General features: G+C 42.2%; 1 protein-coding gene across 6 annotated transcripts in view; it reads left to right on the forward strand.

Moving 5' to 3' along the window:
* Positions 1–15,296, forward strand: part of fryl (furry homolog, like) — a 275,852-nt gene that overhangs the window by 84,723 nt on the left and 175,833 nt on the right. For all 6 annotated transcript variants that reach the window (XM_078398759.1, XM_078398756.1, XM_078398750.1 and 3 more), the window contains one exon: positions 4,249–4,448. In XM_078398759.1, the coding sequence (XP_078254885.1) occupies positions 4,329–4,448 (120 nt within the window). In that variant the 5' untranslated portion in view covers positions 4,249–4,328. The remainder of the gene's footprint in view (positions 1–4,248; positions 4,449–15,296) is intronic.

The following is a 15,296-nucleotide window of genomic DNA, read 5'->3' on the forward strand; positions in this document are numbered from 1 at the left end:
ATCTGAGATTGCAGCTCACCAATTGACAAACCACTGTAATATTCCAAATTTTGCATTTACAAAATTAGTCTGTCAATATAAGTGCCGTCGAATTTAGGATTTCCACACAAATGTAGAGATCCTAAACTTGCTGACCACTCTGCCATTGATTCCTCATTGGTCTGCTCATAGTGGCAGCTGCTATTTCCCCACATTTATGCTGGGGAAATCTGCAGTACTGGATGTTATGCAGGAACAAGACAAGAATTCCCTTTCAGCAAAGAACAACAGTGGGCGGCATAGATAAGTACAGTTTTCATTTTAATTAATTAAGTTTATTTGTAAGTATTTGAGTTTGTTTTGAGAGTCGTTGTATTTTAATCTTCAGTTTAATAAAAGTTAATAGATTTAAACTAGAAAATGCAGCTTACTTAGATTTCATTACTTTTTGCTGTATAGTGAAGGGTTGGTTCTAGCAATAATCCATGCAAAGCCCTGCTGCTAACACTGATTTCTTAACCATATTTAGTTTAGTTTATTATTGTCACATGTACGGAGGGTACAGTAAAAAGCTTGTTTAAGTGCTATCAGGTCAAATAAACTACATGTTTAGTCAAGCCTTCCACAGTGTACAGATAAAGGTTACAGCATTTAGTGCGAGGTATATCATTGAAGTTCGATAAAGTCTGATTAAAGATAGTTCAAAGGTCTCCAATGAGGTAGATGGAAGGTCAGGACTGCACTCTAGCTGATGAGAGGACTGTCAGTTGCCTGATAACAGCTGTGAAGAAACAGTTCCGGAATTTGGAGGTATGAGTTTTCAAACCTCTACCTCGTGCCTGATGGGAGAGAGGAGAAGACGGAGTGACTGGGGTGAGATTGCCCCTTGCTGAGTTTAAAATTGGGGTGACATTTACCAGCAGTTTACTCTAAGATCTAGAAAAGGTTTATTCTTCATCACACAGGTTTGCAGTGACCTTAGATGGCTTTCTACTGGCAGCAAATTCTGGCCCAAAATCTCTAAGCAAGATTAGATAATAGTGAAATGCTAAGTACAAAAGATTTATGAAACATTAAATATTTCTGTTACTGATAATTGGGCATTGTATTAAACGTTATATTTGGTTCTCGGGTTAATTGGTGAGAAATTTTCTTCAGTGCCAGTTAAAGATTCACAGGTGTAAGTCACTGAGGGTTGTGCTGCAATTGTCTTTAACATGGGAGGGGATGTTACACTTCTGTTTTATATTCAAACGTTTCTAGGAAGTGCAGGAAGTAAATGAGATCATTATAAGTTCATATCAGAAATGAAAGTTGAGAGTGGAACTCTTGTGTTCTTTTGAAAAACCAAAGTACTGCAGATGCTGGAAATCTAAAATGAAAACAGGAAATACTGTAAGCGCTGATTGTGCACTCAGTTAGCATTAGACCGTGGGCCGAGGTGCCTTTTTGTTTCATGTCGTGACCTACATCCCATATCTACCTGTATTTATAACATATTGTGTAAAAATATTATAGAAATTATATCTGAAACTCGTCAAGAACAAAACCTGCACATATTTCTAAAATATGGAAAAAAACTCACATCTTGTCAATTTTCTGAGTAGTAATTGTCCAATCAAAGCGCGTTTGTCATTGTTGGACGCCAATTGACCAATTACACGCTTAGTTTCAGGCTAGCTAGGCAGGGAGCCCACGTGTCGCTGTTCCTTCACTGTTGATGGGTCAAAGTCCTGGAGTAAATCCTGGCAAAACACTGCAGTGCCTGTTCAGAATTCTCTCTCTGAGCTCACGAAAAGCCGCGGAGAAGCTGGGACCGGAGCAGACCAGAGTGGGGTCTCGTGGATCGACAGAGCCCGCGGCTGATGGAGCCCGTGGCTGGAGCCTGGGTCGATCGAGTCCGTGGCTGGAGCCTGGGTCATGGAGCCCGCGGTTGATGGAACCTGGGTCAACGGAGCCCGTGGCTAGAGCCTGGGTCGACAGAGCCCGTGGCTGGAGCCTGGGTCGACAGAGCCCGTGGCTGGGGCCTGGGTCAGCAGAGCCTGTGGCTGGCGGACCCTAGGTCGACGAAGCCCGGGTTGACGGAGCCCGCGGCTGGAGCCTGGTTCGATGGAGCCCACGGCTGATGGAACCTGGGTCGACAGACCCCACAGCTGGCGGAGCCTAGGTCAACGGAGCCCACGGCTGGAGTGCTGTGACTTTTTCTAATTAGCTTAATTAATGAGTGCAACTTTTTGCACTGACGAGTTATGAATTCTTTCTCAATAATTTGTTATCTAAATCTGTGCCAAATTTCAAACAGAGATGGGTCACAAAAGTTAAAATCTAGACACATTTTCGATGTTCGGCCCACGGTCTACATGTGTAGAGAGTTAATGTTTTGGGTTCAAAACCTTTAATATGACCTGTTTTTATTGTAATTTTCCTGAAATGTTTAACTATGACCTAGAATTTCTGGTGAGAAATAATGGTTCATCTGTCAGTCTTGACCAGATAATCTTGACCATTCACTGTTTTACTCAAAATGTAAGAACTTACTATCAGTAATTTCTTGCGGATCGCGTGTGTGCTATTTCAGAACTTTTCCAGTGGAACTTTCAGAAGTCTTAATTAAGGTATCAGTAATCCTAACAACATTGTTTTGTTGTAGGAAATGTTTAAATTAGTTTATAAAAACTAGTAATACTGTTTAAAAACTTAATTGGGTCTAAAACACCATTCTCTCAGGTATGTATTTTGCAATTCCATTAAGTTTTTTATACTTCAGCACCAATCTTGTGTTTGATCCAGTCTTTTTTTCATCTTCAGTGAGATGTTTAAAAAGTGCAAATGTTGTATCTCTTGCAGTGTAGTTTTTATAACCTGTAAGACTTGCAATGAAGAGGTTATATTCTGCCAGTTGACATGTACTGTATTCCAGTAAGCCAGAGTGGAGTGATTCTCTGTTTGCCTCTGAAGTAGCTATATTTATTAGCAGAAATGGCCAGTGGTGCTACAGGGAGAAAGAACGAATCTGGAAGGCTGCAATCTATATACTAAAACTCTCGTTTGTTTGTTTGTTCCTGAACCACAGCCAAAACGGTAAACGATAGCACAATAAATTTAGGCCCACCTTATTTACCGTCATCCCTTTGGTGCTAATGGAAGAAGTTTCATTGAAATCGGTGTTATATTTTAAAGTTATTCACATTTTTAAGTTTAAATCTATCTCCGTGGGAGGGAGGAGGATGGGGGGGGGGAGGGAGGGAGGGAGGGAGGGGGGGATGAGGGAGGATAAGGGGGGTTGAGGGGGAGAGGGGAGGAGAGGGTGCTGCACCAATGCAGCAGAGGTTTGGGCCCAACAGGTCCACTTGGTCTAGTGTACCTTAAAGTAAGATATGGTGTTGTTCCTCAACTTGCATTGGGCCCTGTATAAAACAAAGGTTAGCTTATATTGTGCAAGAAAGATTTATTTTGCTCTTGTATATACATTTAGAATAATGTGGATTATAAATTATAATTCTTGCAAGGTTACATCTAGAAATGACACTGTTATTTTACTTAAACTGCTGACATATTAGTGCAAATGTGGCACAGTGGCTCTTCTGCTGATGTTACAGTAGCAGTGTGGGATCAGCTTTGAGAAACATTTACTTGGTTTCTTGAAGAAAACTAGAAAGATGGAATCCCAGGTACAATTTCGGAGAGGTTAATATTACCATTTGTCAAAAAGATTCAGGAATGCTGGTGGAAATTTCTTTTGAAAAATGCTTTCCTCGATGGTCTGTAGACCAGTCTTCGGTTACTGGACAATCTAGAATATTTAGAAACATTTGTCATGTACGAGATCATTTGCCCAACTGAGCAACAAATTGTTCTACATTACAAGAATTACAAAGAATAAACAAAGGAAAACAGAAAAGAGAGACACAATATGCTACAATAACTAAGTGGGTCAGGCAGCATTGGAGAAAAAGAATAGGTGAGGTTTTGGGTCGAGACCTTTCTTCAAAATGATGATATAGGAGGAAAAAGTTGGAAAAGAGAGGTAGGAGTGTGGCAAAGGCTAGCAGGTGACTTGAATTGCTAAAGTTTGGCTTTATTCGTATGCTCAATCTTTATATTTTTGTTTATTTTCAAAAGTGCTCCAAGATCTTTTTAGGAATCATTACAGAAATTTTAATTAATTGTTCAAATTAATTATATTTGTTATGAAGCTTGCAATACTGCATTCTCACTTTTTGCTGGCTAATTATCAAAAATAATTGTTTTCCGTGTGTTTCCCTGCAGCCTCTGCACCTGTTAGCACTGTATCGAGGCGCCGGATTTCCCCAGGTAGCAATCCCTGTTGGGTGAAGAAGGGTGTCACCATGTCAAACATCACCGTTGACCCGGATATCAAACCTGGAGAGTATGTTATTAAAAGTCTGTTTGCCGAATTTACAGTTCAGTCTGAAAAAAAGATTGAAGTTGTGATGGCTGAACCATTGGTAAGTCGAATTTTAATAAAACATAAATTAGAAGAAGGAATTCTTAACTGTTACTTCAATGTTCATTAGTGTAACATTACTGAAGATACAACATGTATTTATTTGTGTAACAGGATTTGTTTTAGCACCTGTGTTAGTTGAAAACCAGAAGTAGCATAAAACCTGTTTTGAGAAATGTGCAAAGATGTAACTGGTATGTATGATGAAGTAATTCTCAGTATGTATCTGTGGTGTACAACTACATGACTCTATGTAATAAAAGGGAACTGCCAAAGATAGACACAAAATGCAGGTCAGGCAGCATCTCTGGAGAAAATGGATAGGTGACTGAGTTTGAAGAAAAGTCCTGACCCGCAATGTCATCTATCAATTTTCTCCAGAAATGCTGTCAGACCTGCTGAGTTCCTCCAGCATTTTGTGTCTATAATTCTATGACCTGGGTACAATCTGGTAAGAAATTAATTTAAGTGAAATGGCTGGTCATAATCAGTGAATGGAATACTGCTTTGTCACCAAGTCTACCCTTGGGTAGTGTTCAATTACCTGTGCTCTCGTCCCATCAGCTTCTGTCAATAAGATGTGTTTAATATTCATGTCTGTTTTCATACTGCACACTTTTCAGTGGGCTGGAATCCTAATCTGTGTACATTTCCAATAAATGGTTATTGACCTGAAGCACCTGCTTTTTCTTTCTCTACGAATGAGTATTTCCAAGATTTTTTTGTTTTTACATTAAAAAATTGCCGATGTTGGATAACTTGCTTTGGCATTGCAGTGTGGAGCATTTCATGGCCTGCAAGACTTGCTATGGAGAGTTTATAGGAGACACGAGGAACTGCAGAAGACTGAGTGTAGTGCTCTCTTTCTGCTTTCTCTTCCCTATAAACCTATAGCAGTCACACACTTACAGTGGCCGCCTTGTGCACAAATGTATACAGAGATCATTTTAAGTGTATGCATTCCTTTTGCCAGATCACCAATCATCATAAGCAAATAATCATTGCCTCTTCGAATTTAATTTGGCATTATGTTCAAGATTTCAGTCTGGACACCCCTAATCATACTTACATTTTGTGCTTAGCCACATAAATCTGAAGTTTTTCAATGAAAAGGCTCACTGTGCACCAAATTCGTGATCCTAATTATTTGAGGTGTTTTTCGTTTTTCTGATTTTACATTCAATGCCTGGCCAGCTTATTTTTGAGTGCACTATTGAATGTTGCACCTTTCATTTTTGTATAGTACCCATTTCGATGCACAGTACATATTTAGACTGAAGAAGTCTGAAGAAGGGTCTCGATCCGAAACGTCCCCCATTCATTCTCTCCCGAGATGCTGCCTGACCTGCTGAGTTACTCCAGCATTTTGTGAATAAATCGATTTGTACCAGCATCTGCAGTTATTTTCTTATAATACTTTGATATTAGTGGTTCCTTTAGAGCTACTTTGTTACTATTCCAATTCATGTGGTTAATGCTACATGGACTATATGTTTCTTCTGGAGTGCACAAATGTATACCATTATGGAATATAATGTACAGATTTTCACTTTGTACCAGAGAGTAGTGTTTTACTGTTAGAATTTAAAGCAGCAGTAAAAAAATAATGATTTGTTTACTGTAAGTGCTGGCATTCTGTTAGGTCTGCAGTTTCCTAATGAATTTCTAATACTGCCAAAACATTCCAAAGAAACAACATTCCACAGAGGGTTTATTGTAAGTTCTCTGAATAAATCTGGAGAATAAACAGCACTTTGCTTATTTGTCTCAAGTATGGGATACGATATTAATACTACACAAATCATTACACCTGTGGAATTTTTGGGGGGAATAGTCAAGTAAGAATATGTATAAAAGAACAATCAGATTTATTTTTCATTCTGGAATCAGTGACTAGAAAAGAGATGAGCCCAGATTACTACAGGCAGAAAAGTAGAAGGGATGATGTTCTTTGGAGATTTTGGCCGCCCATTACTTCACTCGCGTGATATTTTCTTTCTCATGCCATATAAAGATGTCTCTGTCCTTTTTGAATGAGAGTTTTTGTTAATTTTCATTCCCACATGACAAACTTAACAGCAATAATTATAATTTTCAGCTACAAATATTAGGCTTTTTTACTGATTTAAAAATAATTTTTAAATCTTGTGTATTGAACTGCATTCATGCATTGAAAACAGATGAAGATATTTTTTTCAAATGTACACACCAGATGAAGAGTATTTTCCATCTGAATTAGAAATGTCGACTGTTCATTTCCTCCACAGACACAAGCTTGATAACCACAGCGAGCCTACTAGCCACAGAAATTAGCCTATTGATGTGAATGTACAAGCAATAGTTAGTATATTTGCAGGTGACAGTAATATAGGTGGTATCATAGACAGTAAAAAGGGCTGTTTCGTATTATTGTCAGATCTTTATCAGTTGGGTAGTGGGCTGAGGAATGGCAAATGGAGTTTAATTCAGGCAAGTGCAAGGTGTTATCTTTTGGGAAGGGTAGGACCTTCAGTAAACATTAAGGACTGATGTAAAACAGGAAGTTTAAAAAACTTTTTTAATTTAAGTACATTATTCCCTAAGTTCCCTAAAAGTGATATCGCAGGTGGAAGGTGGTCAAGAAGGCTTTGGGCATGCTTGCCTTCATGAGTATGGGCATTGAGTATAGAAGTAGGAACATGATGTTGCAATTGTACAATATGATGTTGAGACTGTAATTGGAGTATAGTTATCAGTTTTGGCCACGCTTTAGCTGCTATTTGATGCCATTAAGCTGGAATGAGTGCAGAAAAGATTTGTGAGGATGTTGCCAGGACTCAAGGGACTGAGTTTACAGCGAGAGGTTGAGTCTTTATTCCTTGGAGTTTAGGAGACTGAAGGGTGATGGTATAGAAGGCATAAATGCACGAAGGGCATAGATATGATGAATGAACATGGTATTTTTAGTCTTACACAGGAAGATGGATGGGAAAAGTTTGGAAGGATGTGGGGCAAATGCAGGCAAATGGAATAGAGTAGATGATCATTATGATAGGCATGGATGAGTTAGACTGCAGGGCCTGTTTTCATACTCTATGACCCAATTCTATGTGACAGTCCTTCCATTGTAGTAACCAGTCTGATGAATCGTTGATGCACTCCATCTAAGGAAAGAATATAATTTTAATACAAGGCGACTAAAATCATTTATAAAACATCAGGTGCTGCCTAAATAATTGCAGTGAGACATCACACTTTCCGCAATGACATCTAACATCTCAAAGCCTTAAGAATTGTCTACTGCATCTACATATTAGCTTTCAGTGACTTGCAATAAAAGGCACCCGTTCTTTTGAACATCGATATTTCCCAATATCTCACTAATAATTCATCAGAATTTCTGCTTTATCAAAGTGGATAATCTAATTTTCCACATTATATTCCAAATACCCACTTTCTTGGCTTTTCTGTGTCTCATTCATCCTCATTACGATGCCGTTCTTGTTGAATATGATGCCAAGGCCAACTCGTAACTACCTGTACATAATCCATATCGCTCCAGTCTCTGGATATCCAGGTGCCTCTCCAAAAGTATCTTAAATGCCACTGTGGTACTTGTCTCGACCACTACACTTCGCAAAGCTTTCCAGGCACTTGCTGCCATCTGCTTTTTAAAAAAAATCTGCGCTGCTCATCTCCTTTCAAGTTGTCCCTCCCGCCTTAAAGCTAGGCATCCTGGGAAAAAGGCTCTGACTGTCCACCCTATCTCTTCCTCTAATAATTTTATGTTCTTATAGACAATAGACAATAGACAATAGGTGCAGGAGTAGGCCATTCAGCCCTTCGAGCCAGCACCGCCATTCAATGCGATCATGGCTGATCACTCTCAATCAGTACCCCGTTCCTGCCTTCTCCCCATACCCCCTCACTCCGCTATCCTTAAGAGCTCTATCCAGCTCTCTCTTGAAAGCATCCAACGATCTGGCCTCCACTGCCTTCTGAGGCAGAGAATTCCACACCTTCACCACTCTCTGACTGAAAAAGTTCTTCCTCATCTCCGTTCTAAATGGCCTACCCCTTATTCTTAAACTGTGGCCCCTTGTTCTGGACTCCCCCAACATTGGGAACATGTTTCCTGCCTCTAATGTGTCCAATCCCCTAATTATCTTATATGTTTCAATAAGATCCCCCCTCATCCTTCTAAATTCCAGTGTATACAAGCCCAATCGCTCCAGCCTTTCAACATACGACAGTCCCGCCATTCCGGGAATTAACCTAGTGAACCTACGCTGCACGCCCTCCATAGCAAGAATATCCTTCGTCAAATTCGGAGACCAAAACTGCACACAGTACTCCAGGTGCGGTCTCACCAGGGCCCGGTACAACTGTAGAAGGACCTCTTTGCTCCTATACTCAACTCCTCTTGTTACGAAGGCCAACATTCCATTGGCTTTCTTCACTGCCTGCTGTACCTGCATGCTTCCTTTCATTGACTGATGCACTAGGACACCCAGATCTCGTTGAACTCCCCCTCCTCCTAATTTGACACCATTCAGATAATAATCTGCCTTTCTATTCTTACTTCCAAAGTGAATAACCTCACACTTATCTACATTAAACTGCATCTGCCATGTATCCGCCCACTCACACAACCTGTCCAAGTCACCCTGCAGCCTTATTGCATCTTCCTCACAATTCACACTACCCCCCAGCTTAGTATCATCTGCAAATTTGCTAATGGTACTTTTAATCCCTTCGTCTAAGTCATTAATGTATATCGTAAATAGCTGGGGTCCCAGCACCGAACCTTGCTGTACCCCACTGGTCACTGCCTCCCATTCCGAAAGGGACCCATTTATCCCCACTCTTTGCTTTCTGTCTGTCAACCAATTTTCTATCCATGTCAGTACCCTACCCCCAATACCATGTGCCCTAATTTTGCCCACTAATCTCCTATGTGGGACCTTGTCGAAGGCTTTCTGAAAGTCGAGGTACACCACATCCACTGACAATTTTCCTAGTTACATCCTCAAAAAATTCCAGTAGATTTGTCAAGCATGATTTCCCCTTCGTAAATCCATGCTGACTCGGAATGATTCCGTTACTGCTATCCAAATGCTCAGCAATTTCGTCTTTTATAATTGACTCCAGCATCTTCCCCACCACTGATGTCAGACTAACTGGTCTATAATTACCCGTTTTCTCTCTCCCTCCTTTCTTAAAAAGTGGGATAACATTTGCTATCCTCCAATCCACAGGAACTGATCCTGAATCTATAGAACATTGAAAAATGATCTCCAATGCTTCCACTATTTCTAGAGCCACCTCCTTAAGTACCCTGGGATGCAGACCATCAGGCCCTGGGGATTTATCAGTCTTCAGTCCCATCAGTCTACCCAAAACCATTTCCTGCCTAATGTGGATTTCCTTCAGTTCCTCCATCACCCTAGGTTCTCCGGCCCCTAGAACATTTGGGAGATTGTGTGTATCTTCCTCAGTGAAGACAGATCCAAAGTAACGGTTTAACTCGACTGCCATTTCTTTGTTCCCCATTATAAATTCCCCTGTTTCTGTCTTCAAGGGACCCACATTTGCCTTGACTATTTTTTTTCTCTTCACGTACCTAAAAAAACTTTTGCTATCCTCCTTTATATTATTGGCTAGTTTACCCTCGTACCTCATCTTTTCTTCCCGTATTGCCTTTTTAGTTAACTTTTGTTGCTCTTTAAAATAGTCCCAATCCTCTGTCTTCCCACTCTTCTTTGCTATGTTATACTTCCTCTCCTTAATTTTTATGCTGTCCCTGACTTCCCTTGTCACCCACAGGTGTCTCTTACTCCCCTTAGAGTCTTTCCGCCTCTTTGGAATAAATTGATCCTGCAACCTCTGCATTATTCCCAGGAATACCTGCCATTGCTGTTCTACCGTCTTCCCTGCTAGGGCCTCCTTCCAGTCAATTTTGGCCAGCTCACGCCTCATGCCTCTGTAATCCCCTTTGCTATTCTTCTATCGGGTCTCCCCATTACTTCCAGTGTTCCAGAGAAAACAACCCAAATTTGTCCAACCTCCCTTTGGAGCTAGAGGCCCCCCAATCCAGACATAATTTTGGTAAACCTTTCTACACCCTTCCAAAGCCCCCACATCTTATCTGTATTGGGATGACCAGCCCAGACCATCACACGAACCAACCTCCCTTCGATTTATCATATATCATATCATATACATACAGCCGGAAACAGGCCTTTTCGGCCCTCCAAGTCCGTGCCGCCCAGTGATCCCCGTACATTAACACTATCCTACACCCACTAGGGACAATTTTTACATTTACCCAGCCAATTAACCTACATACCTGTACGTCTTTGGAGTGTGGGAGGAAACCGAAGATCTCGGAGTAAACCCACGCAGGTCACGGGGAGAACGTACAAACTCCTTACAGTGCAGCACCTGTAGTCAGGATCGAACCTGAGTCTCCGGCGCTGCATTCGCTGTAAAGCAGCAACTCTACCGCTGTGCTACCGTGATTTACTTCATTTATATCTCATGCTGCCTCGGCAAGGCCAGCAGCATAATCAAGGACGAGTCGCACCCTGGCCACGCCCTCTTCTCCCCTCTCCCATCAGGCAAAAGGAATAGAAGTGTGAAAACACACACCGCCAGATTCGGGGACAGTTTCTTTCCAGCTGTTATCAGGCAACTGAATCATCCTACCACAACCAGAGAGCAGTGCTGAACTAATATCTACCTCTTTGATGACCCTCGGACTATCCTTGATCGGACTTTGCTGGCTTTACTGTGCACTAAATGCTATTCCCTTATCATGTATCTATACTGTAAATGGATCAATTGTAATCATGCCTTGTGTTTGTGCTAACTGGTTCCTTTACCACTATCTAAACATAGCACAAAAAGTAAAGAAATTTGTGTTTGGTAGATTATTTCTTTGTTGTAACAATGCTTCTTGGCAATAAATCTTATACCGTTGGAAAGCCTGTTTATTTCCCTTTTAAATGGTGCCACATTTGTAAGGAACATGCATTTGTGGGATGAGCAGCAGAGCTGAGTATATGGGCGTGCTGTTCGTGCCAGAGTGACCAACACAACCACGTTGGCTGACTTGCGACAAATGCTGGTTGAAGAATGGGATGCCATCCCACAACAGTGTGTGACCAGGCTGGTGACCAGCATGAGGAGGAGGTGCCAGGCTGTTGTGGCTGTGTATGGTTCTTCCAACACGCTACTGAGGCTCCTGTTTATTAAATGAATAAATTGTTAAATTGCCAATATGTCTTGTTTCTTCAGACTTAAATCATCCAATCCACCAAACAACACCGAACAAGAGTCAATGGCAGAATAAGCTGTTTGGCATTGGCAGAGAAGATTTGGCAGATTTTTCATGGGCGCAACCCACATACTCAGCTCTGCTGCTCATCCCACAAATGCATGTTCCTTACAAATGTGGCACCATTTAAAAGGGAAATAAACAGGCTTTCCAACGGTATAAGATTTATTGCCAAGAAGCATTGTTACAACAAAGAAATAATCTACCAAACACAAATTTCCTTACTTTTTGTGCTATGTTTACTTGTGTTGCCACATTGAGGGAATTATGGATTTAGACCCCAAGATCCCTCTATACATAATTGCTGTTAAGGGTTTTGCCATTAATTGTATGTTTTCCCATTACATTTGACCTCTAAAGTGCAACACCTCCACTTTCTTGAATTAAACTCAATCTGCCATTTCTCCACTCACTTCTGCAGCTCATCCCTATCCCACTGTATATTTGGACAGCCTTCCTTGCAGTGTGCAACCCCTGCAAGCTTGTTCCCATATGCATATTTACTAACTAACCATCTACATTTACATCCGTCATTTATATATCATAAACAGCAGAGGTCAAAGCACAGATCCCGATGGAGCTCCATCAGCCACAGACTTTCTTCTTGAATATTGCTCTTCCATCACCACACTCTGTCTTCATTTAGATATTTATTTCAATTGTAAAAAGCTTTTAAATGTTTTCAAATAGTCAAGATATTTGCTGCCGAATTCCCCTGTTCTTCCTCTGCAAGGAGGGCACATTCCTCCTCCCCCAACATCACCCTGCACCCCCCTCCTCCCACCATAGTACCTATCCTGAACTGACTCAACCTAGCTCTAACCCCTGCCATGTCATCACCATCTTCCCTGATCTTCCACACCTACTGACTTCTGAGCGCACCATGATGTTGAGCTCTATCACCTCCATGCTATTACTTTGGAAGGAGCCCTTGCCTCCAAGATGGCCCGTTCTCCTGTCTGCAATACTCCTCTTCTTGGCCAACCCTTTCCAGCCTTGTACCCTTGCTCAACTTTTCCATTTCCAGCTGCTGATATCCGCTGACATTTGCTTCTTGAGGGAACACTCTCTCCAACTTTACCACCATCCAGAGACACAAACTTTCCTTGCAGGCAAGACACAGATTCACATGTGCCTCCTCTATCCTTGTCTGTTGTTTCAGGTGCTCCCTGTGGCCTGCAGTACGTAGGTCTGCCTTCCACAGACAAGATGACTGCTTTACTGAGCACACAAAGCAGACCCAAAAAACTCTACTGCTTTAAAGATTTTTTTCACATCCCAAGATGTTTGGCTAACTGGTTGAATTGTAAACATTTGATGGGACTGATGAGAACACCTGACAGAAAATAAGAACACACTTAAAATGTATTTTTCTCGCCAGAAAATGTAAATTTTCAGTACAAATGACACTCATTAATGAGGCCGAGCCTTAAATAAGAAGTTAAAGTCCGTAATAATCTGCTTTCAATCAAGTTCAGTTAGTATTGAGTCAATATTTTAAGTAGCATCTGCCTGGTTACAAAGTAAATGTTTAAACAGTGTAAAGCAGTATGTACTTCATTCCAATATTTAGCAATTTAACTCGATTTGTGAAAACCTATGTGTTATAAAACAGGAACGTTGCAAGGAACTATAAAGATAATTAGAGCCGCCTGGGAAATTCTCACATTTGTTCAAGTGATGTCTCAACATATGTAGGAGTGGTAGTTGTGTGTGGCGCAACAAGTCTTCAGCCTCATTCATAGGAAATAGCTCTGTTGATTTATTGACCAAAGGGCAACAGATTTGGTTAATGAGTTGCCCACGCGAATATAAAGCAGCATAATAACAAGATTATTTTGTAAGAAAAGCTGCATGAATAATGAGTTAAAGGAGAGAGATTAACGTCTGTCAAGCAAGTAATCTGAAGACAGATTAGATTTAAGAGACATATAAAAGAAATAAATATGATAGTAAACCATGTTGGCTTGCTGACCTCTACCGGACCGAGGCCAGACAACAACTCTCAGACACCCCCTCCCACTTATCCTTGGACCATGACCCCCACCGACGAGCACCAGACCTTAATCACCAACACCATCACTGACCTCACCAATTCCGGCGCTCTACCCTCTAATGCCTCCAACCTTATCGTTCCCCAGCCCAGCACGGCCCGATTTTACCTTCTACCTAAAAACCATAATTAGAACTGTCCTGGCAGACCCATTGTTTCTGCCGGTTCATGTCCCACCGAACTTATTTCCACCTACCTCGACTCCATCCTATCCACCCTGGTCATATCCCTCCCCACCTACGTCCAAGACACCTCACGTGCTCTCCGTCTCCTCGATAACTTCCGGTTTCCAGGCCCCCACTCCCTCGACCATAGAACCAGCCAATCCCCATCCACTAACACCCTCCTCCGCCTAGCAGAGCTGGTTCTTACGCTTAACAACTTCTCTTTTGACTCCTCCCACTTCCTCCAAACCAGAGGTGTAGCTATGGGCACTCGCATGAGCCCTAGCTATGCCTGCCTCTTTGTCGGGTACGTCGAACAATTCCTGTTCCAGACGTACACCGGCCCCATCCCCGAACTCTACCTCCGCTACATTGATGACTGCATTGGTGCTACCTCTTGTACCCATGCAGAACTCATTGACTTCATACATTTCACTACCAATTTCCATCCTGCTCTTAAATATACTTGGACTATCTCTGACATCTCCCTACTGTTTCTGGATCTCACCATCTCCATCACAGGAAACAGACTAGTGACTGACATCTACTATAAACCCACTGACTCCCACAGCTATCTGGACTACACTTCTTCCCACCCTGTCTCCTGCAAAAAGTCTATCCCCTATTCCGAATTCCTCCGTCTAAGCCGCATCTATGCCCAGGATGAGGTGTTTCACACTAGGGCATCAGAGATGTCCTCATTCTTCAGGAAACGGGGCTTCCCCTCTTTCATTATAGATGAGGCTCTCACGAGGGCCTCCTCTATATCCCGCAGCTCCGCTCTTGCTCCCTCTCTCCCCATTCGTAACAAGGACAGAATCCCCCTCGTCCTCACCTTCCACCCCATCAGCCAGCGTATCCAACAAATCATCCTCCAACATTTCCGTCACCTACAACGGGACCCCACTACTGGCCACATCTTCCCATCTCCTCCCCTTTCTGCGTTCCGCAGAGACCGTTACCTCCGTAACTCCCTGGTCCACTCGTCCCTTCCTACCCAAAACACCCCATCCCCGGGCACTTTCCCCAGCAACCGCAGGAGATGCCACACCTGTCCCTTTACCTCCCCCATCAACTCCATCTAAGAAGCCAAACAGTCTTTCCAGGTGAGACAGAGGTTCACCTGCACCTCCTCCAACCTCATCTATTGTGTCCGCTGCTCGAGATGTCAACTTCTCTACATCCGTGAGACCAAACGCAGGCTCGGCGATCGTTTCACTCAACACCTTCGCTCAGTCCGCCTTAACCACCCTGATCTCCCGGTGGCTGAGCAACTCCCACTCCCAGTCTGACCTTTCTGTCATGGGCCTCCTC

Source organism: Rhinoraja longicauda, chromosome 1, assembly GCF_053455715.1.
Source record: "Rhinoraja longicauda isolate Sanriku21f chromosome 1, sRhiLon1.1, whole genome shotgun sequence".
In the NCBI taxonomy this organism is placed as follows: domain Eukaryota; kingdom Metazoa; phylum Chordata; class Chondrichthyes; order Rajiformes; family Arhynchobatidae; genus Rhinoraja; species Rhinoraja longicauda.